Source organism: Tachysurus fulvidraco, chromosome 20 (genome assembly GCF_022655615.1).
Source record: "Tachysurus fulvidraco isolate hzauxx_2018 chromosome 20, HZAU_PFXX_2.0, whole genome shotgun sequence".
Taxonomy (NCBI): domain Eukaryota; kingdom Metazoa; phylum Chordata; class Actinopteri; order Siluriformes; family Bagridae; genus Tachysurus; species Tachysurus fulvidraco.
In genome coordinates, this window is record NC_062537.1 from 18579274 (window position 1) to 18603255 (window position 23982).

Consider the following 23982-nt stretch of genomic DNA (forward strand, 5'->3'; position numbering starts at 1 on the left):
CAGATATAATTTCATCCCTGCAGTTTAATAGATGGTTTCAAGCCGAGGCGTCATGCAAACTGAACAGCAGTGCTGCTCATGACACACACAGTATAAACATACACACATTAAAATCTCGTACGCTTTTATCTCAGACTACAGACTCTGATCAGGCATTATCCTTATTCTTAATATTTCATAAGCAAATGCTCTTTATTTCTTTGACTGCCATTCTATAATACTATATTTCTATACTTTTTAAGTAAAATAAAAAAAAAAAATAAAAAAAATTATTAAATAGATTAATAACGTTTGAAATCAATCTATCTGTCTATCTATCTATCTGTCTATCTATCTATCTATCTATCTATCTATCTATCTATCTATCTATCTATCTATCTATCTAGCTAGCTAGCTAGCTAGCTAGCTAATGTCAGTAATGAAAACATTAATGTAAGGAACATCATGCGTTATGTGCTCTCTCTCTCTCTCTCTCTCTCTCTCTCTCTCTCTCTCTCTCTCTCTCTCTCTCTGTCTCTCTCTCTCTCAGATAAATGTGTGTGTGTATAAAAGTATGTTTTGTCTTCCGTCCTTGAAACAGAATTAAAGAATTGTCAGAATTTGAACAATCACATTATTGTGTGTGCTGAATAAGATTAGCAGGTGTGAACTCCCCTTACAGCCAGGCATGTTTAGTGAGACTAACAGTGTGAATTGTGTTACAATTCCTCTACTTCTGTATGTAAGCAGAACTGAGACTCTGTTTAAGTGGAACTTTTTATTCATGTGATGATTATTACACCTGTCTAGTAAAAGGAAACGAAAGGTTTAGGCAAACAGAGGGGAAATGAAAGGTGAATCGGGACAGAACATTCTGTTTCATTTTCAGTACAAGTGTGTGTGTGTTTGTGTGTGTGTTTGTGTGTATGTGTGTGTGGGTGTGATGATCTCTGACTTTATTTATATTTTATATTTGTTGATATGATGACATTGAATATAAAAATCATCTCACTGACTGGATCTTTTCACCTTTATTCAGTTTACAATTTCAAATAAATTGCTAAATATTTACTGTATAAAATATAATGATACTGTATATCCACTACATATACACACAATACTGTATGTACACAGCATTCAGATGAACCACAGATTCTAATTATACACATACCTAATAAGACACTAATTAAATCATCATAAAAGTGACTATAAGTGACTGTGAGGTTCACACTGGTTTGTGTAAGAAACAGGTTGAGGGCTCAATTCTGGTCTCCGCCCAGTGTGTGTGGGGTTTACATGTTCTCCCTGTGCTTCAGGGGTTACCTTCACGATCTCTGGTTTCCACCTCTAGTCCAAAGACATGTATTGTAGGCAGACTGGCATTTCTAAATTGTCTGTACTGTGTGTGTGTGTGTGTGTGTGTGTGTGTGTGTGTGTGTGTGTGTTTGTGCTTTCTAATGTACTGGCACCCTGTAAAGGGAGTCCCACCGCCTTGTGCCCCTAGTCCACTGGGATAGACTCCAGGACCCATATTCATGAAAAGAACAAATCATCTTATCACAAAGCATCTTAAAAGAGCTCTTAAAGGCAAGAAGTGTTAGGAGTATTGAGGACTTTTAAGAGGATTAAGAATTTCTTTATCAGAGGAGAAAATGGCTGAAAGATAAAGAGGGAGAAGAAATGTGTAATAAATGTGTTATATAGAATATTTAATTTAAAGTGAGATAATAAGATTATACAAATTAGATCATGTTTAAGCTAAATTTGTAGCTCCCTGAGATCACTTGCTTCAATCTTTATGAATAGGAGAAAACTGGATGGATGGAAAAACACGACCAGTTTAGTTTGCTTTCAATAAATATCAGAGGTGGCAAAAGTACACACATCCTTTACTCAAGTAGAAGTACAGATACTCATTAAAAGACTCCAGTAAAAGTAGAAGTAGTGACTGCACTCTTTTACTCGAGTTAAAGTAAAGAAGTATGGGCTCTGACATGTACTTAAGTAAAAAGTCGCCGTTACTACTACCTGTTTAGTGTCATACTGGTAACTGGACGTCATATATATAATTTTGGAGTGTGCTGATGTATATTTGTGTTCATCAGCCACAAGAGTGTTACGAAAGGCAGGCACTGATGTAGGTGATGTAGGGTGGAGTCAGCGTTCACATTCATCCCAAAGGTATTCAGTAGGGATGAGATCAGAAAACAACCACATATAGCAGGAAAGGTCAGGTGACCCAATACTTTTGGAAATATAATGTATACCAAGTGTATCACCAAGGCCATATCCCAAACTGTAGGGAGATTCCAGCTCTGTCCTCGAAAACAACTCAATTATTGTGATGTTTTACAAATGACAAAATTGATGTTAATTAAATTAAGCATTAAGCTTCGTGTTTTTTGGGTTGACACAATTCTCAAAGCATTCGCCAGGAATCCTTTTTGATTCCGATTATTACAAACATCTCCCTCATATATGGCCATGTGTGTTCAGGAATGTCCTCGTTGTTAGTTATTTTAACATCGGTGACTCCCTCTGAATGAACATTAGCCATTCCTTTTGTAGGCATGCTGCTCATTGTTAGCTCCGCTATCCTTAGTCTATGTCTGATAATAAATAAATAATAATACAGTACACCAGTACACAATACAGTACACCAGTCACATGGGGAAAAAGCCGCACAATGATAGGATGATAGGCTGGAAACAGCGCTCAATGAGAAGAAATAATACTAAAAGTAACGAGTCCGTTTTGAAAATGTAAGAAGTAAAAAGTACAGATATTTGTGTAAAAATGTAATGAGTAAAAGTAAAAAGTTGTCCGAAAAATAAATAGTGGAGTAAAGTACTGATACCAGAAAAATTTATTTAAGTACAGTAACGAAGTATTTTTACTCCGTTACTTCCCACCTCTGATAGATATAGGTGACGCAGTAACTCTATCAATACAATTTAATCAATGGAAACCTCTTATGTGAATGGAGAGAGGTGTGTTATTATGAGGCGGAGTTACGCAGATGATGCTTCATGATGATGTATTGATTGTATTCGTATATTATGAGTGATCAATTAACAATTATCAGGATAAATAGAAAGAAATCAATAAAACTAAATGTATATTATATGCACTCATGTGGTGCCTAATCACTAATTGAACAATCATTTAAATCGAATTTGACGATTGAATTTATATATGTTGAATATTCACATTTTCACATTTACTGCATTTAGCAGACACCCTTATCCAGAGTGACTTACAACTGAGCAACTGAGGGTTAAGGGCCTTGCTCAGGGGCCCAGCAGTGGCAGCTTGGTGGACTTGGGGACTTGGGACTTGGGGAATATCAGCTATACAGAGTTGTGGTCATGTTTTTTTGTGATCATTGCGATGTGTAAGTATTTAGATATTAACCGTAGTGTATATGGAGTAATGGAGAACATTAGTGAGCCGGTGAAGAGCATCAATCATGTTGCCGTTTGCTTTTCGAGTTGTGACAAGCACCGAAGGTTCAGTCAGATGGAAATGTCAGATGTATTTATTGACGCTTTTGTTCAATGTGACCCGCATGGGAGGTGGTCGGACTCATAACCTTCCAAATGCTAGGATCTAGTCTTAACTGCTGAACTAATGTGGAATTAAAGCTTGATATTTACACCTTTATTTAAAAATTCCTGAATTGTAATGATGAGGTTAATCGCCTGATATTATCACCTGAAACAGAATAAACACTCTTGCTGAGATATAGCTTACCTTACAAAAATGGTTCTTCAAGAGTTATTTAATGGTTCAATGGACAATTTAGTGTTCTTAGCCTCCTGATTTTATAGGACCTTTAGAAAGAAATGTGCTTAGCATGTAGCATCTGCATCCTTTGTAGCTCATTAGCCACATTTCATTCTCAAGGCTCTGTGATCTTAAACCTTTAGACAATTATTTAGCCTGAGGAACTTTTCCTAACTTTGACTAAGAATATCACATTGGATTAGAAACTATGACTTGCTAGTTTATGAAAAAATGCAGCTAACTTGCTAGGTAGCTAAGTCGCTAAGTGTTAAGCCTATCTGCTGCCGGATTATTGAATATTTATATAGTATTTAGCTATATTAACAATATTAAAATGAGAGCTTATTCAGCTAGTTCTGAATGCGGATGTGGATTAGCAATGACAAAAGACACAAGTTCACATACGTACTCTAGCTCACGCCTCCCTTTGACCTGGCATGTTGTTTAGAACTGACGAGAATTATGGGATTTATTATAGGATTAAAATATCTGTTTATTTCAGTTTTGCAGAAATTCCGTTTATTAAAAAAAATGCTGCTAGGTTTTATTTCAGTGTTTTTATTCGGCTTACTGAATGACACGACATAATACCTCTAACACACTTAATTAAAACATATTCATTTAAAAATGTGTGGAAATTATTAGAATGATTTATTTACAGGAGTATAATAGAATTCTAATTAATAACTTCGGATTAAAAAGAGAAGAGTGTGTGTCGGGCATGACTGGAGTTTAGAGCTGCAAGCTGGAAGTGAAACTAAAGTCTTCACGCGCACACACACACACACACACACACACACACACACACACACACACACACACACACACACACACACACACACACACACACACACAAACAGCAGGAGTGACAAAAGATGATTATAAAATGAATGATGTGTTGTTTAACGTAATATTAAATGATACTGCACATTCTGTCGAACATTTGATTCTGATTGGTAAGGAGGAGCTGATTCATTTTCTCCAACAGAATGCATTTGTTCTAACGTTATCATGTATACTGCGATTTAATTGGTGTACGGCGCATTTAAACATATACAGTATTAAAGCGTGCTTGATTGTTGATATAGTGACATTTTCTGTAAAGAGATGTCTATGGACAGAGAAGTCTATGGAAGTTTCCAGGAACATAGAAAGCAGAGATATAAGAGATGCTGGTGAAGGAACGGATGCTGTATCATCAGTGATAAAGTCTTGTGACAATTCGTGACATTAAATGTAAATATATAAACATACTGTATATTCAAGCCTTGCTTTTATTCCAGGGGTTTTCTTATACCTTCTGGAAACTTTCTGAATCTCCATGTTACACTGTAGACTGTGAGTAAACTTTGAAATTAGTTCAATTAAATGGACAATTAATCAGAAATCTGCTAAAATGAACCTCCATAATAATTATGTGAAAAATCAGTATAATTGTTGTTGTGTTGTGTACTTGAGGACCTTCATTATGGTTTTGTGGGTTTTTTGTTTACTTTTAGCAATGTTTTTTTTTATTGCAAATAGTAGTAATTAAGGTGTTGGGGTACTGAATAGAAGGTTGTAAGTTTGGCCCCTGAGCAAGGCCCAAAATGAGATAAAATGTTCGTTGGTCTGGATAAAGGCATCTGTCAGATCCTGTAAATGTAAAATTGTAGACATATGATTCTTCTTTTACTTCTCCTAGTACTGAAGACATAATGACTTTCTATGAGAGCTGTGCTCCTGTTCCACACACATGAATCGAGGCTTTTGTGTCTTAATGGCCTTGACAATTCCCTGCTGGAACACTAAGGGCATTTATATTCTGTGCCATGAGTCTTTGTTTATGTTTTGCGTTCTTACGTGTATTTGCCCCGCCCGATCCTTATCCCGTTCCTGCCTCTGCAGCACTGTTCCTCATGTCTTGCTAATTACCCTCCCTGTTTATACCTGTTGTTTTGTGTTAGCGGTTGTTACACGGTGGTGTCTGGTTTAGGTATTTGGATTTCATTCTTTTTGTATGTGTTGTCATGTTTTGTGTTGTAGTTGCTCTAGTGTTTTCCTGTCTCTGTTAATTTTATTGTTTTATTAATAAAACCCATGTCTGTCTTTCTCTGCATTTGAGTCTGGATTCCGTTCCCACTCGGGGTGCTAATTTAAAAAAATTGGATGCTTCTCCAAATATTGGGTTAATTTCTGCTATCTCAAAAGTGTGAAATCCTAGAGGAACTAAAGTGTTGTTTTTTCTTTTTTTCTCAAGTGCTCAGTGTTTCTCACTGAACAGAGTTTCCTGACACACTTTTTTATAATTACTTTTACTTTTCCAGGCTGCACAGCCAGTAGAGGTAGAATGCTAACAATTAATTTACACTTTTAAATGATGTATAGCCCTGCTGCCGTTGTGCGATGAAGGTTTAATTATTCAGTTTGGAGGAACTGCGGGAATATTTTGTAATGGATTTTTATAATGGAGTTTTTCCTCTGAATTCTTTACAAATGAGTCGAGTCAGTTAATGGAAAATAGAGTAAGACTTTATTTTTTGTGATGTCGTGACAGTGCTCTCTGAAAGTTTAACTACGTCCACAATATAGCGCGTCATACATTTGTTGCACATCATAACAAGACATAAAGACAGAAGCCGAACTCTCTGCATTGACGGTGGCATGTAATGTAATCTCTGACTTGAAAGTAGGCCATCGCACTATTTCCCATTCATTCCACAGCAAACAGCACACGACCTGCCACAAAGCTCCTCTATTTACCCCCCACTCCCACAGGCACAAGCTTCTCTACCAATGTGTCGGCTTCGACGTCCATTCATTCCACTCCGCCGTGCATTTTTCAATCTGAATAGAGCTCGCCATTACAGCTGTGCGCAGTCAATCATTAATAAGGTTATTGTCATGCTAGTTTTAACAAGAACATGATTTAATGCACTCAAAGGCATAAAGAAACACGTGAACGGAAAGACAGTGCTGTCTTAAACAGGAAGGCAGCATGTGATTCGCTTTTCATATTTCATCTTGCATTTCTTACTGGAAACAAAATAACTCTAGAAGCGTATCCTTGTATAGGTTACTTCATATATCCAATAGCTAGCTCACATATTTTGATACTCTTGTGCATCTTTACTACAAAAAAACATAGTATAGAGGATAATCTGATCAGTGTAGAGTTTGTAATAAGCTTTTTTAGCAGTACACTGGCATACCATTTAACTTTTTTATTTTACTCTTCAAACAACTAATACAAAAGCAATAAAATAATAATAATTATATTTTAGTAAGTATTGTAAATATATAAATTGCCTAAGCCTACATACAAAGGAAGGCTACGTTCTTTCTTTTAAATAAGAACCTGTGATGTCATCTATATTTACACTATTGGTTACCGGATGTCACACTATTGGTTACCGGATGTCACACTATTGGTTACCGGATGTCACACTATGGCCTGTGCGTTCGCTTCGTCTCATACTCTCATTCACTGTCAGAGACGACAGTTCGCGCGTGGTAATGATGGCTGCGGCTGCAGTAAACAAAATGTTCGCGGTCACCGTTCAAAGTCATACGGGTTCGGGCACCATAATACATCTAAAAAATTCATTAAAACAGCTCGACACCGCTTTAACTTGGCACGAAGTTCTGGAAAAACTGTCCAGCATCAAAATAAGGTTTTCAGTGATGCGCCCGAAGGCACGGGTTGAAGACCCAGTCAGTGACGTCACGATATGCTAATTTGATTAAAGTCATACCTACGTAATCACCATCACCGAAAACTTTTTTTTTCATTGCAACTTGAAAAAATATATATACTGTAGACCTACCTACCGAGCCTTTTTTTTTTTACTGTTACTGCAAACCAAAAATTTTTTAAGGATGGCTTAGTTGGCTTTCTGTGTGAGACATGTGTTTTTCCCTCTGTTGATAACCGCCTGCAGAATTTATTGGTTGAAGATACAAATTTTTGCTGTTTATGAATAATCGCTTGGAGCACCTCAGAGAGCGGAAATGGGTTTGATATCAACGTTTACTTTAAAGACATAAACATTTGTATGGAAAAAAATGAACTGTTCTTGTTCTTTTGGACCTTTCTATGAATATATCACCCATAGTATTCTAGAAACAGAAATACTTATGAAACACTACAAATTAATAAAGCTCTGAGTGTATACTGTACTTTCATATAAGCTTCATATTAACACCACTGGGGACTGAACATGGGCACAACAAAACTATTTTTTGTCCACTGGGAAAAAGAGTTAAGCCAAACGGCTAAAGAGACGATGTCATTATATCCGCATAGAGATTGTTTGTGACATGAGTACCAGGCACCGCATAGGAAAGTAAGCAAACCCTTCACTTCATTACTCTTATTTTGCTTAAAAGAATTTACAGCTCACTACGTATGTGTGAGAAGCAGTCTACTTTCAGTAATGCTTTTCAAAAGTTTGTAAGGTTTATACCTCACAGCAGAATATAAGAAATTTATTTTAGCCAAAGTTAGTAAACGTAGTCAGATCATCTAGCTACTTTATCTTGTTTAGCTTACTTTAATTTAGCTTAGTTGAAGCAGCCAACCGAGTGGAAAAGTGATGTCTACAGGCAAGGACATTCATTCTGCATCTGTTTTCGTTTCACACCCTGTCTGGCTCTGTGTGCGTCTATCTGTGTGTGTGTGTGTGTGTGTGTGTGTGTGTGCGTGTGTGTGTGTGTGTGTGTGTGTGTGTGTGTGTGTGTGTGTGCTTGTATGTATGTGTACATCGATTCCCTTTGGGGCAACACCAGAATGCAGAATTCAAGAGGAATAAATAAACACATAAGAATAGAATAGACAGTGAAAGCTAGAAAACAAATTGGGTGGTAGCTAGGTCTGGACTGAATGAGAACAGAGAAGTGTGTGTGTGTGTGTGTGTGTGTGTGTGTGTGTGTGTGTGTGTGTGTGTGTGTGTGTGTGTGTGTGTGTGTGTGTGGCTATTTGTGTGTGTATTTGGTTACCCTGAATTTAAATGGTACACTTTCACATGTACAAAGGTGTATTTAGTATCCGCTTGTTTATTCTACTTTTGTAATTGAAGTGTCATTGTTTGCTGGAGAAGAACTCTGCATTGTGTGTGTGTGTGTGTGTGTGTGTGTGTGTGTGTGTGTGTGTGTGTGTGTGTGTGTGTGTGTGTGTGTGTGACAGGTTTCACACTTCCATTACATTGATTTCTGGACATTTGATATATTAAAGTCCTGAAAACACCAGACTTTACAGAACCACTAGTCTAATTGGATTCTGGCTCTGGCACATGTTTAAAACACTGATATGATCAAACAGCAGGAGGTACAGTAGTTTCCTGGTAAATAGGAAACTAACCCTTGATGCTGACAGTATCACAGCAGATCATTTGAATCAGCAAGGAGGATAAATTAGTGGTTGTGTAAAAAGTGTTTAGGAAACAGAACTTCAGTCTTACACAAAATTCTCACAAGATTATCCACCTTCAAAGCCAACCATGTGAAACAAGCATGGACGTACACACTCTAAACCACAAGAGGTTCTTATTTGCTTGCTGTTGTGTTATTTTAACCGCCGGTTTTTACTCCACATGTCTGTTTGCCTGTCATCAAATCTAATATGTGACTCTTATTTATTCTTCAGGAACCCATGTCTTTGGCTGCCTGAGAAGTGTTGGCTTATGCAACGAAGAAACAGTAGGACAATCTGGTGCCCAGAAGTCTGAAAAGTGTGTATATGTGTTTACAGAGCATGATTTCTGCCCAGCTGTAAGGAGAAAAGACATTTTACAAAGTAAGAACTGAAGCAATGTTGAATAACATCCGATGCTCGCGCCTGGTGGAATACTGAGGATTACTTGCTTTATAAAATGTGGGTGGATGCAGAGTTGCTTTTGCTTGACCTACACTCTTTCTCTCAGCACTGACAGGCTCCCTTTAACCATTGCTTTCTGGGGGGGTGTCCCCTGGTATAACCCCCCAGTGTTTGAGATATAAAACGGAAGCCACGTTGGTGAAGCAGGGTTGGAGTAGCGATGAATGCCAGTTTGTGATAGTAAAAAGACTAACTGTTGAACTTGGATGCATGTAGCCTAAATCTACTTGGCAAGGTGTAAGGCTTGTGCCTTCTCTTTGGACCTGGGTGGCACCATCAAAATTGGACCTTTTTTCCTCAACTTCTTCTATTTTCTCTTCTTTCCAAACCTCGGAACTTGGTCTGTGGTCTGGACGTTTGGGGTGCTGTGGAGTGTGTGTGTGTGTGTGTGTGTGTGTGTGAGTGTGTGTGGGTGCGGGTGTGTAACCCATAATTGACCATGGGGTGCCGTCAGAGTTCGGAGGAAAAAGAGGCAGCCAGACGCTCAAGGCGCATTGACCGACACCTTCGCTCAGAGAGCCAGCGACAGAGGCGTGAGATCAAACTGCTGCTCCTCGGTACCAGCAACTCAGGCAAGAGCACTATCGTCAAGCAAATGAAGATCATCCACAGCGGTGGGTTCAACCTCGAAGCATGCAAGGAATACAAACCCTTGATCCTTTACAATGCCATTGATTCTCTTACACGCATCATCCGAGCTCTGGCCACACTCAAGATTGACTTCCACAACCCTGACCGGGCCTACGATGCTGTCCAGCTCTTCGCCCTAACGGGTCCTGCTGAGAGCAAAGGGGAGATCACGCCTGAGCTTCTTGGAGTGATGAAGCGCTTGTGGGCTGATTCAGGAGTTCAGGAATGTTTCCAGCGCTCCAACGAGTATCACCTCGAGGACAACACTGCTTACTACCTGAATGACTTGGACAGAATTTCAGCACCCGAGTACATCCCGACTGTCGAGGACATCCTGCGTTCTCGTGACATGACCACCGGCATTGTTGAGAACAAGTTTACCTTCAAAGAGCTCACTTTCAAGATGGTAGATGTGGGTGGTCAACGTTCAGAGAGAAAGAAGTGGATCCACTGCTTCGAGGGTGTAACTGCGATTATATTCTGCGTGGAGCTCAGTGGCTATGACCTCAAGCTTTATGAAGACAACCAGACGGTAAGAACATCTTCAAACTACGTTCAATTGTAGTGTAAAGTGTAAGACATTGATCTGGTATGCAATGCAGTAAAGTTAGTCAACAAGCCTTAAGTTTTGTGTAGGGGGAATAAGATACGGTGCATAAGAGCATACAAACACCGCCACACAAGCTTGACATTATCCACTAAAGCGTTCTATCATCATAGTAAATCCATTCTGCTGCTCACCCACTATCCTCCAGCGTCTGTATTTTTCCATATTTTCTGTTCACAGCATTCTGCTTTTGTGCTCATTACTATTACAAGAGCCAACAATAGAGCACCTGGTCTTGGCTAATAATTTGAACATGATATTTACATTGGCCATGTTGAATCTGATATGGTGAGTTTACTCTGTTGCTAAACAAAGGTGTACTCTTACCCTCATTTTTAAAGATCCTGAGATTTCTTTGTTCCTTTAACGAGACATATCCAAAGTATCTTGTTGGCCTGGAATATCAATTAGTGTTTAGGAGTTAAAAATAAGTGTTCTCTGAGTCACAAGGGGGGGAATATGTACAAGAGTGATAATTGAGTTCACAGTGCAAAGTGTTAGGGTGTACCTGTGAGACTCAGCAGCTTTAGCACTATGGGAAATGGCAGATGTGAAAAGTTTGCGATGTCCTGCTCTGTTTGAGAACACAGAGAAAGTTGAGAAGAGAGATGGATGGAAATTAAATTCGACAATCGGAAAAGAGAGGGACGCTGGGAAAGCCGTCGGTTTTCCTTCGAATGCTCTTTCTCACTCGGGGTCCTTATCTCTCAGTTAAGTGCTGCCTCAGACCATGCCTTCGATTTGTGAGTCATAAGTGTTAATCTAAATCTGGTCGCCGAGTGCACGTTGTAGCTACAGGCTTTTTCACAAGTATATTAACACAAATGATTCATCACCTCTTTTATTATTGAATTGGAGCATGAGCTGGTAAACGGGAATATCTGGGTTGTTTGAGAAGTATTATGATTCTTCAGGCTGTGGTTTTTACATGATTTAGGCTTCAAACGTTGTGCACACACTGAATTCAGCTCGTCGCAAGCTCCTGGTCTGATTTTCAACTTCATAACTTAAATCCTTAAGTTAGACGAGAGAGAGAATCAGAGCCCGGGGTACAGACTGATAATTGAGCAATACTGACTTTTAATTTGTTTGGTTGACGTTATATCAGTAACATTCCACATCGTGTGTAGTTTCATTGCAGCAAGTTTTGTTAACATTGAAATTGAATTTATTGAAATTATAATATTTAAAGCTCCTGGGTTCAGTTTTTCTAGATTTTCAGACTGCTGCGAATCCGGACAGAAACCAGATATGACATCACATGCTAATGCATATGTTTTTTTATTAAATTATTGTATACTTAATTTAGGGGACACGGTGGCTTAGTGGTTAGCATATTCGCCTCACACCTCCATTGTTGGGGGTTCGATTCCCGACTCCGCCTTGCGTGTGTGGAGTTTGCATGTTCTCCCTGTGCCTCGGGGGTTTCCTCCGGGTACTCCGGTTTCCTCCCCTGGTCCAAAGATTGATTGGCATCTCTGGAAAATTGGCCGTAGCGTGTGATTGTGTGAGTGAATGAGTGTGTGTGTGTGCCCTGCGATGGGCACTCCGTCCAGGGTGTATCCTGCCTCGATGCCCGATGACGCCTGAGATAGGCACAGGCACCCCGTGACCCGAGAATTTCGGATAAGCGGTAGAAAATGAGTGAGAGTGAGTGAGTATACTTGATTTGAAACAAGCTATAACATAGTGATTGTGTGTTTTGAGTGTGTGTTTTGAGCGATTTAAACTACTAATGTGTCTAAAAATGTGTCGGGTTTGAGAATCGGATCTAAAGTAAACACTGTAAACTCATGCATCAATGCCACCAGTCACCAATAGTATTTTAACCAGTCAGCTTCCTTCTTTTTTTAATTTTCTTTCTTTCTTTTTTTTTTATTGCATTTTTTTTATTACATGTGACGTCTTTTTATTGTAAACAAAGTAAAATAATACAGAATCCCATTTTGGTTTTACATAAAAAAGGAGTAAAGTGAAAGAATTACAACAATAACAATAATAACAATAATGGAAAAGAAGTAAAAAGAAAAAGAAGAAAACATTATCCCTTTTTAATCATCAAATACAAGTCAATTTAAATTTACAAAAGAAAAGAAAACCTAATCCGGCAAATGCTCATTCATATGAAATATGAAATAAAAGGTTGCCATTTATGAAAAAACTGGAGCTTAATAAAAAAAACGCTGTATCCTTTAGTAATTGTGAGTGAGATGGTGGGACAGAGGACTTCCACTGAAGAAGAAGGCGACGTCTGGCCAACGGTGATGTAAAGCTAATAACTTCTTTTTGCATAGAGTTTAAATGAGAAGTCCAAATATAGCAATCAATGGGCAGGTTTGCAAATGTACTCCCAGAATAGTGGACATCGTACTGAAATAACCAGACCAATAATTATATAGTCATGGACAGAAAAAAAAAAACATGTGACTCAGGTGACATTGTGAGTTAGAGCATCTGTCACGTTTGTCCTCGACATCTGGGTAAATTTGAGGCAATCTATATTTAGAAAAATGCACCCTATAAATGACCTTAAACTGGATAAATGCGAGACGAGCACGAGACATTACCAAAGCCATTCACAACACTAACCCACCACCCGTCCCCAAGCTGAAGTCCCATTTCTCCCTCCCATGTAGTCTTTGTTTTGGAGGTAGTTTGGTCACAAAATCCAGAATACGTTTATAGATCTCAGAAACAGCACCTTTTCGTTGTGATTTACACGTAAGCAAACCTTCCCACTGTTGGAGAGGTGGAGCTGAGTGAAAGCCAGGAAAATATTTCTGAACAAAATGTCTAACTTGAAAATATCTATAGATGTGGCTGGCGGGTGGCCCATAGAGTGACGACAAATGAGCAAAACTGTTAAAAAATCCCTCTCAGTATAAGTCAAGAAAACAGTGTATACCTTTGTTAAACCACACTGAGAAAAAAGAATCCAGACACGAAGGGGGGAAAAGATGATTGTTACATAACCGACCTAAAGGAGAAGCAGTTATAAACTTGAAACTTTTCCTAAATCGATACCAGATTTTTAAAGTATTAAATACAACAGAATTTTTAACATACGAAGAAGTTTTAATTGGAAGAGAAGAGTATATAAGAGCAGGTATAGAGGATGAGGAAGAACATGACTGGGCTTCTAACTTACACCATGCTAAATGAGGTAACTCAACGCAGCACCGTATCTTATGGATGTGTGCTGCCCAGTAATAGAACTGAAAATTTGGTAGTGCCAGACCACCGCTAGACTTACATCTCTGGAGTAATGACTTACGCACCCTGGGAGACCCCCCCAGACCAAATGAAAGCATTAATCGTTTTATCTAATGAGTCAAAGAAATGTTTAGGTAAGAACAATGGGATTGTTAGAAATAAAAAAAGAAATTTAGGCAGAACATTAATTTTAATAGCATTAATCTTCCCAATCAGAGACAAAGGCAGACTATTCCATCTATGAAGGTCAGACTTCATTTTAGTTAGGAGTGGAGTGAAGTTCACAGAAAAAAGACCTGAAAATTTACGTTTCACTTTAATACCAAGGTAATTAAATCCATTGGGACTGATTTTGAAGGGCATGTCCAGATGCGTAAGTTGCAAAGCAGTTGTTTTGATTGGATAACATTCACTCTTCTGAAAATTTAATTCATATCCAGAAAAGGAGCTGAATGTATCAAGAGTGGACAAGATACCAAGCAGACCAGATACAGGGTCAGGTACATAGAGCAACAAATCATCTGCATACAATGATAGTCTGTGTTCGATGCCGTTCCTAATGACGCTTTTGAATAAAGTAGAGGATCGTAATGAAATGGCCAAAGGTTCAATGGCCCAGGCAAATAAAGATGGAGAGAGAGCTTCTCTTTTGATTATGATTTGTTATTCTTTAAAAGCTGTGGTGTATAAAACGTGATGGCACGACGCGTCTGTGATATAATCAGTGCTTCCTCCATCTTGAGTTTTCTGAAGGGGTCACAATGAGCTTCTGGTATGTATGCGTTTGAATGGAAGTCAACTGAACATCTAAGATCACAGTCTGACCAGGCCCGTACTATTGAGACAAGCTAATTTTCTAATCAGCATCAGCCCAATGTCTTAACTGATCTACCACTGCACACATCCTCAGGGTCTGCATGGGTTTCCTTCGGGTCCTCTGGTTTCCTCGCTCCTTCCAAAAACATGTCAGGACAAGATGACCTCAGGATCCATAACCCTGCAAGCTTTTTGACATTGAAGACATTAATTATAAGGACAAGACCATTACCATTGTAATGTAGATGATTATATAAGTAAAACAAGTGGTGGATGATAATGGACGATACACTACTGTAAATAAACACTATAACGTCACTGTCAGGTGGAATCCTTGTATCTCCAAAACCGTTATTTTTCAGGAAATTAAAAAAACGCTGTACCTTATCTGCAATGCACAGGGGTTAGTCCGCATTACAGTGGATTGTCTTGCGTTAAATTCCTGTCCTCAGACGAGCACCAGCACTAGCAGGGGTCAAGATTTTTTTTTTCTTTGAGCCAAGTGTTTTGAAGACATTTACCTCAGAAGACGTGTTGATTCGTTGCGACTCTTCAAATATGCCGCGAAGCTCTCCCGCGGAGTGAGGAAGAGGTGGACAGTTGAAGTGTCCAATGAAGTTAAGAGATTTGCACTCAAGCTATTTTCAAGACTTTAGATTGGTTAATAGCTTTAAATAACAGACCCACTTGGGGACTGACCGATAGCATCGATATGTGAAAAAATATGAAATTGACAAAATTTGACATACGAGGTTTCCGCCCGACAGCGACGATATGATTCTAAGTGCGACTGACAATTTCACCAAATAAAACAGCGATCCATGACAAAACTAGTTGCAGGTAGTTCACAGATTAAAAGCCAGGTATGATAGTAAACAAAAAAGTGTGTTTATATGCTACACAATACATACTGTACATAATATATGGAGCAAATCATATATAATTACTATAACATGATTATGTAATTACTGTCACAGGCCTAGTCGCAATGTTTTTTTCATATCACTTAGCACTTCTGCATTGGTGGTATTTAGAAAAAGGTCCTAATTCCTTAAAGAGATCCATCGGACTGAGTACGTTTAGAAAAGAGCTATGAATTGATTGTGGAGGGTCCATAATAGGTTTGTGTGACCATTTAAATTAGATTAAAACTCAGCTCTTATGTCCTGAATTGGCTCCCTAAGGTTTGTTCCAGGTTAAGAGATCTTTCTAACACAGCAATAATCAGATTGTTAAAAGACTTCTGGACTTGTTATTTGTGCTTACGCCGTGGACAAAGGGATAAAGACAGCATCTGAGAAGAGATTTGGGGAAAACTGGCATTGTATCAGTAAATTAAAGAAATATCATGTTCAGATAGGTGGCAGGTGGAAAATGATGAAATAGTGAGACATGTTTCCAAGTTGTGATAAAAAATATAAATTAAATAAGTAAATCCTTAAATGTCTGGCAGAACCTATCCACTGGGACAGGTGGAATTATTTATTTATTATCATTTAATGATGTGTGTACTCCTCTGTCTATGTAACAACACACATCATTTTTTACGTTCGATCCTCTTCTTTTTTGTTGACCCATCCCTCCTATCTAAAAAAAAAAAAGAGGAGCAGGTTGTCACAGCAACTGTTGCCTAGCAACAGGGTAGTCCAACGCTCTTAATCCGGGGCTGTTGACAATGAGCTGTTACAGAGGGACAAGTGGGGAAAGGGGAGGATGGGTTGAGAGAGAGAGAAAAAGAGAGAGCGAGAGAGAGAGAGAGAGAGAGAGATGTGTGTGTGTGTGTGTGTGTGTGTGTGAGAGAGAGAGAGAGAGAGAGAGAGAGAGAGAGAGAGAGAGAGCGAGAGAGAGAGAGAGAAAGAGAGAGAGAGATAGCGACAAGCAGGCAGACAGCATGTGCCCGTGTGGACTTGGGCAGGGCCGAGAGGGAGCTGCATTGCGCAACCAAGCCTGAGAGAGAAAGAGGGAGGGATTGAGGGAGGGAGGGAGAAATAGAGACAGAGAGAAAGAGAGAGAGACTCATTGGATCTGGGTCATGGGAGAAAAGCAAGCAGGCATCTCAGGAGGCCACGTTTGGCTTTGGTACTCGCCTCAGTCACGGAAGACCACTGGCTACAAAGCATCTTTTCTCTTCTTACCTAATAAACGACAGCTGCTTATGCTCATCCTCAGTCGGGATAAGTTTTCCGAGCTCAATCCCACTTTGTTTTTTTTTTCCATTTGTCCTGTCTCGTATTCAGGATGATGGCTAGACCTCAAACTCCTGACCCACATTCAAAGATTTGCGCTAATGACGCTTATGTAATATACGCTGTCGGCTATAATTTCCTGCTACGATTTACACATGGCCGAGAACTGACAATCTGTGGAGAAAGTTCAAGATGTACAATAGCTCAAGGCTGCTCAGTCGTGCAAACTTTGTTGTGCCATTCGATTTTTCTTTCTTTCTCTTTTTTGATTGCAAAAGCCTTTGCTTCGTACGACTCAAGCAAGTTAAAAAAAAAGGTCAGAATCTCTTGTAGAAAAAAATAACACAACACAAACTATTTAGTACTGCTGTGCTATTTTGTACACAGAATGTTTTCACACAGCTTTGAGGGACTTACACACACCAGTGATATGAGCTACAGCAATAATCTCACATCATAACACAAAATACTAAAATACAATTTCACTGCAAAACATTATACTTTAATATAGTTTTGTTATAAAAGAGAACAGAAAAACAGCAATTCATAATTTTAAAAGCCATTTGAAAACATTACATGAGTATAATTAGGTTAGGGTTAGGGTTTTTTTATGTGTGTTTTTGTTCCATTTTGTCTACAAAAACATGATGATAAAAGGAATTTAACAGGAATCCAATTAACTGTGCAGTACCAGTTTGAGAATATAATATGTACAATATCTACATAGTAATAATTTACATTAGCGTTTCCACAGTTTCACATTAATGTGAATGAGGTAGATAGTGAGGAGAGAGAAGGGATCAGTGTGTGCTGTAAAGGGATACGGGGCGAGTCAGACAGTCTGCTTATGGCTCTCTCTCCTTTTAAGGCAAAGATAAACCACGTCGTCGTTGGAGGCACGTAATCAGCAGGACGGCCCATTTTTTTATAAACAGTTACTAGATTTACGTCACCTGAATGGACTCAAAAACATTACTGTATTTTAGAATGGAGACAGAAAGAGCAAAAAGAAGACAATTTTGGCATTTAGTGGCTCAGATTTAAATAAAGTCATGCTTGGAAATACATATCGTGGCTGGATTCTGCTCCAGTAAATAAATAAATATAAAAAATTTTCTTGTTTTATTAGCTTTTCTATAGATAGTGTTAAAAAGAAACATTGTGCATGTTTATTGAATATGAATTAAAATTCCTCTCAGAATTCCTGTCAGGTTAGCTAGTTTTAGCATGGTACGTAGTGATAAAATGTAGATTATAAACATTTATAAATATTTGTTTAAAAATCTTATAGAATTCCTGTCAGGTTAGCTAGTTTTAGCATGTTTACTTAGTTTTACTTAGTGATCAAATGTAGATTATAAACATTTATAAATATTTGTTTGAAAATCTTATGGAATTCCTGTCAGGTTAGGTAGTTTTAGCATGTTTACTTAGTTTTACTTAGTGATAAAATGTAGATTATAAACATTTATAAGTATTTATTTAAAAATCTTATAGAATTCCTGTCAGTTTTGCTAACTCTAGCATAATGTTAAATGTGTAAATGGTGAACATTTATGAACATGAAGTATTTAGAATGGTGGATAATGCTTGCAACTATTTTTGAATATTAATTTTAACTTTTCAGAAATCATGTGGGTTTAACTAATCTAGAGTGTACACAATGAAATTTTATAAATATTAATTGATTTCTAGAAGTTCTTTCAGAAATTCTGTCAGGTTAGCGATTGCAAATTTAACTTTGTAATCTTTTGCAAGGTGGATAGAGTTATGTGTAGATTGTTACTAAGCTTTTATAAATATTAATTAAAAACAGAAATCCTTATCAACATTTTAGATCCTCACAGAAATCTTATCAGACTATCATATTTATCTAATTTCCAGTCTAACTAGCACTAGTAGTGACATTTAAAACAAACAAACAGTGAAGAGCAGTAAAGCTTTTCAACATTTATAAATGTGAAAGAAGAAAAACAGACTTTTTGTTAGTAATTCTCTCTAAAGTATCCAAGTTAGCCACAAAGCTAGTGTTAGTGATGAATTTAGATTGAGAAGTATGATGATAATAATAGAATTATGTTATGTTAGGTTAAATATAACTTAAAACTGCTTCAGAAATCATGCTAGCTAGCTAGTATCCTGCATTATAACCTTTTCTAAAAATGACTTTTAAGTCATTTGAAATTGTTTTTCTCATTGTGTTAGTCGTAGCTAGCAGCGAATATCCTGTTAGTAGGCTGGAGGATGAGTTTTGTTTAGCATTATGATTATTACAAATGTTAAACTATGCTTTTTTTTTAACACATTTGCTCCTTTAAATGTTTAAACCTATTGAAATGTGGAGCCTTCCACAGTTTCCTGTAATTTAGGGATTTACACAATATGATCTTTAAGTAACACAGTGTTCTCAGGATGGAGGGTAAAAAGCATCGGATGTGCAGACGGAGATTAAGAAATACCAAACAGTTCGATTAGGTGCAGGCGCAGCGTAAGACACACACAATTACTATCTATCTAGAAATCCCCTCAAGTAATTTATATCAAACTTAAAGAAGATTGGATATTTTCCGACAGCCGTGGCGTCGCCTCACACTGGATACCGTTTTTATTGGAAACAAAGCTTGAACATGCTGCGGAGGAACTTCATTATTTCTTAATTAACACCTGTGTGTGTTAGGGGGTGAACGGGACAGAAATTATCCTGGGGGGTGTGCTTCCAACTCATACATCCTTTCCTCCTCGTCTCTCTCAAACCCCAACCCCCCCCCCCCCCCCCACCCCGTCCGTCCGTCGCTCTACCATTCCCTCCTGTATTTCTGCTGTTTTGACTTTGAAGGTGATGGAGATTAGAAAAATCCCCTCGTTGATTTAGAGGGACCCTAACAAGTCCCCTAGACATGCTAAGTTTTGTTATAGGGTGGGGTAACGTGGAGTCTCTGAGGGCCTCCTTCATCTGGGAAGGACTCTTACCAGCTCAGCCATGACAACACACACACACAGCCTATCCTAACACATAGAGATTTGTGTACCACCCACCCATTTTTCCCTTTACCAAATCTAGTGCAACCCTTTTTCCTAGAAGTGTTTGATGTGCTTTTTTCGAGAAGAACACTTATCCAGAGGACCATCTGATTTTCAGTAATTAAAATCATTTTGGTTCTCTGATAGATTTCACAGATTTTCAGATAGAATATGTGAAGATTTGGCCAGATCTACTTATCTTTAAGGTTCTCAGATGAGATAAAGCTAGACAGCTGAATCAGAGCTTTAATTCCATTCAGCCTGTAACTAAAGTGATGGAGGTGTGGCCTCTGTATCTGTCAGTGTCAGTGAAGGTGAAGTGGTCAATGTATCAGTTAGTCTTATTAACGGAGGCGTGGTCTCTGTGTCTGTTAGTCTCAGTGAAGGAGGCGTGGTCTCTGTGTCTGTTAGTCTCAGTGAAGGAGGCGTGGCCACATGGCTTCTGTGTCTGTTAGTTTTAATGGAGATATGAGTAAATGTGATGTATATCTGTGATGTGGTAAAACGAAGAACATCTCTTTCAAAATCCATAAACGTTATTACAGACTTGGTCCCAATCCCTATCACTGCTATCACTCTTCTAGTGAGGTTTTCCACTAGATTTTGGTGTGTGGCTGTGTGGATTTTTGATAATTCAGCTAAAAGAGTATTAGTGAGATGAGACACTGATGTTGAGCAATGATGCCTGGGGCGTATTTGATGTTCCAGTTCTTCACAAAGAACATTTATTGTACATTTTTGTGTGGCAGTTTGACCAAGATATGGGTATGGTGGTCAGGTGACCATATACTTTTGGCCATAAAGTGTATGTCATAGTACTCCAGAATAACTGAAAGTGGGAGACTCCAAGCATTGACCACAATGATATAAAATCAGGATCAGTAATACAGGAGATTTACATGAGTACATACAGTATATGAGTACATATACATACAAACATATTTATTTAATAATCTTTGAAGGTCCATTGAGGGACCACTGGTACAATTATTATGATTGAGGCTTTTATACTATTACTGCGATATGATGTATATTTTCTGTTTCTTTGAAAGATAAACAGTTATACTGTAGGAAAGTCCCATTTTTAAGCCCTTCTTAACACTTCCTGTATTTACCTCTTCTACTTCCTGTCTTTCCTTTAGCCATTAATAAGAATATGTATGATTATTACAGAGGAGCAAACTGAGGTGATGTTAAGGAAAAATTGTTGCTTATTGTGACAGATCCATTCTATAGATAATGACATTTTTTTTTTGTTAAATCTCAAATGTAAGCTAAAGTCACATTACTTTAAAACGATAATCATATTCGAAATGGCCAGAAGACGCTTTGAAAAAGCCTTGCACTGCTGTGTATCTAATTACCGGCTGCATTTACGCTAAAACGTCCCTAAAATGCTATCAATTTATCCATCAGCTCAGTTCTGACTCGCTATTAGTGTGTTGCTCATCTCCATCTACATCATCATCTCTCTCTCTCTCTGTCTCTATCTCTCTCTCTTTCTCGTACACACGCTCACACTCAAATAGCAGTAGATCTTGTGATTTGCTCAGAGCCATGATGTTTTGCTTAACCTTTTGAACAGCAGCCCAATCTTTCCTCTCTCAGTCCTCTTCCAGTCACAGGTTGCTGTGGCTCACCATGTGCCTTCGAGCCAGTGCTGTACAAACCATTCCAGCTTCACCACTATCGTTTTTAACACGATACACATACAGTATTTATGCACATATACACCACACACACACACACACACACACACACACACACACACACACACACACACACACACACACACACACACACACACACACACACACACACACACACTACTGCCCAGATGTATACAGTACATCTTAAATAGGTGGCTGCATTCGAGAGACTTAGATATTCACTGATTTATTTATGAACCTGCAGCCTCGGAGTTGAACACACACAGCAGTATGTTGCTGTCATGTTTATTAATACGAGCATTATTGATCGTGTCACAAACAAGTGATGGTTCATTTTCACCTGGAAAACATCTGAACAGTGGATTTATATTTAGTTGTCCACCAAAATGACCTGCATTTGAAAATGATTGCAATACAGTTTAGGATTTAAGAAAATGTTCACAAAAAACATGCTTATATTAAAGTATATCTGATGCATCAATATGTTGGTTGCTGTACTTCTGTTATTCCTGTGAGAAGTTAACGAATGTCTGTGGCTTTAGTGGGAGAAGTGGGCTTTATTTTTTGCTAGCACGGTAGTGTTTATTATGAGGAAAGAATTTCAATTATCTTCGACACAATTAATAGACAAAGTTTGATTATTGTTCCTAAAAAACAAAGAGCAAATTATGCTTTTGTCACTCGCCATTTTCCAGCAATGTTTGACATCATATTAATGAGAAATCAAGCTTGGAAATAGGCAAGATGTTGGTGCATATGTTGGACTCAAAATCTGCACCCAGTTGTCATAATCTGCACCCAGTTGACTGTATACTACACAATACGGTGGTACCCCGCTTATCGACCGGCTCGACATCGACCTTTTCGCTCAGCGAACAGTTTTTCGACCGAAATTTGCGCCCGCTGTACGACCAAAATCCCGCTTATCGACCTCGACCCACGTAGCGTGAGGGGAAGGATCTTCCCAGTCTCGCCTCAGCTTTCGTACAGAGAGCATCTATTGTAAATTAAACTTCGGTTTGTCGGAAGAAAGGTTTGCCGTTGAAATGCGTGCTTGTCCTGGACAATGCAACGGCACATCCTCCAGATTTAGGTGATGAGTTGGAGGCTGAGTTTGACTAGATTACAGTCAAATTTCTGCCACCAAATACGACCTCCCTCATTCAGCCTATGGATCAGATGGTCATAGCGAACTTTAAAAACTCTACATGAAACACCTGTTTCGTAAGTGTTTTGTAAGCGCTGAACGGCTCTGTGAATGGGAATTTAAATGGTCGGGTAATACTGTACGTGGCCTGCCAGAACTAACGCGATGCTTGATTATCTACTAACAGTAGTTTCATTCATATTTCTCATTTATAGATAAATTAAAATATGACTTTCAATGCATTATTTTGATTCATGTGAATGAACGGAGGAGTCCAAGGTTTAATAATAGAATGTAAGTGTTAATTAAAGTCAGGACTCAGGAGTGTTGACACTGTTTTACCATGAGCACAATTATCACTCCATGTTAGCGCTCTTCCCACACTGACTTGCACTTTTGTCTAAATTTCATATTGTACTTGGCATTTTGGTGGACAAATCAACACACAGTATAAAGATATTTTCACAAGCATTTTTTTCAATAAAACAAAAAAGTGAGGTAGAAATTTTCTAGAAATTAATGAAATAAAAAACGGTATGTAATTTTTTTTTTTGTCGAGAGTTTTGAGACTTTTTAAAAACATGTGCAGAACAAACATAACTGCCAAAGCTAAAAAATAAAATCAACATTATTATTATTATCATTATTATTATTATTATTATTATTATTATTATTATTATTATTATTATTATTATTATTATTATTATTATTTATAATGATCATCATAATCATAATAATAATTGTCCTATGGCTATAACTTCACAAGCTACCATGTAAATAAATGTATAAAAAAAAATTATTCTTCTTTATTTGATAGGTGTGTGAGGCTGAACACATACTTCAAACTCTTTTATCCATTGATCATCAATACATTAGACACAAACACTCCTAATGCAACCTAATGCATATATGAATAAATGATTGCATGCAGTAATTATGTAAATAAGTAGCTTCAATCATTTAGTGTGGAAGCTCAATGGTTAATTACTCAGTTGTATAAATTCAAATAAAATGTAAGTCACTCTGGGTGCACGGTGGCTTAGTGGTTAGCACGTTCGCCTCACACCTCCAGG

The 23982-nt window shown here is 38.1% G+C and overlaps 1 protein-coding gene across 2 annotated transcripts in view; it reads left to right on the plus strand.

Annotated features, from left to right (window-relative positions):
• The window catches only part of gnaz (guanine nucleotide binding protein (G protein), alpha z polypeptide), a 59891-nt gene that overhangs the window by 28105 nt on the left and 7804 nt on the right, over positions 1-23982 (plus strand). For both annotated transcript variants that reach the window (XM_027175399.2, XM_027175400.2), the window contains exon 2: positions 9389-10781. In XM_027175399.2, coding sequence (XP_027031200.1) covers positions 10059-10781 — 723 coding nt within the window. In that variant the 5' untranslated portion in view covers positions 9389-10058. The remainder of the gene's footprint in view (positions 1-9388; positions 10782-23982) is intronic.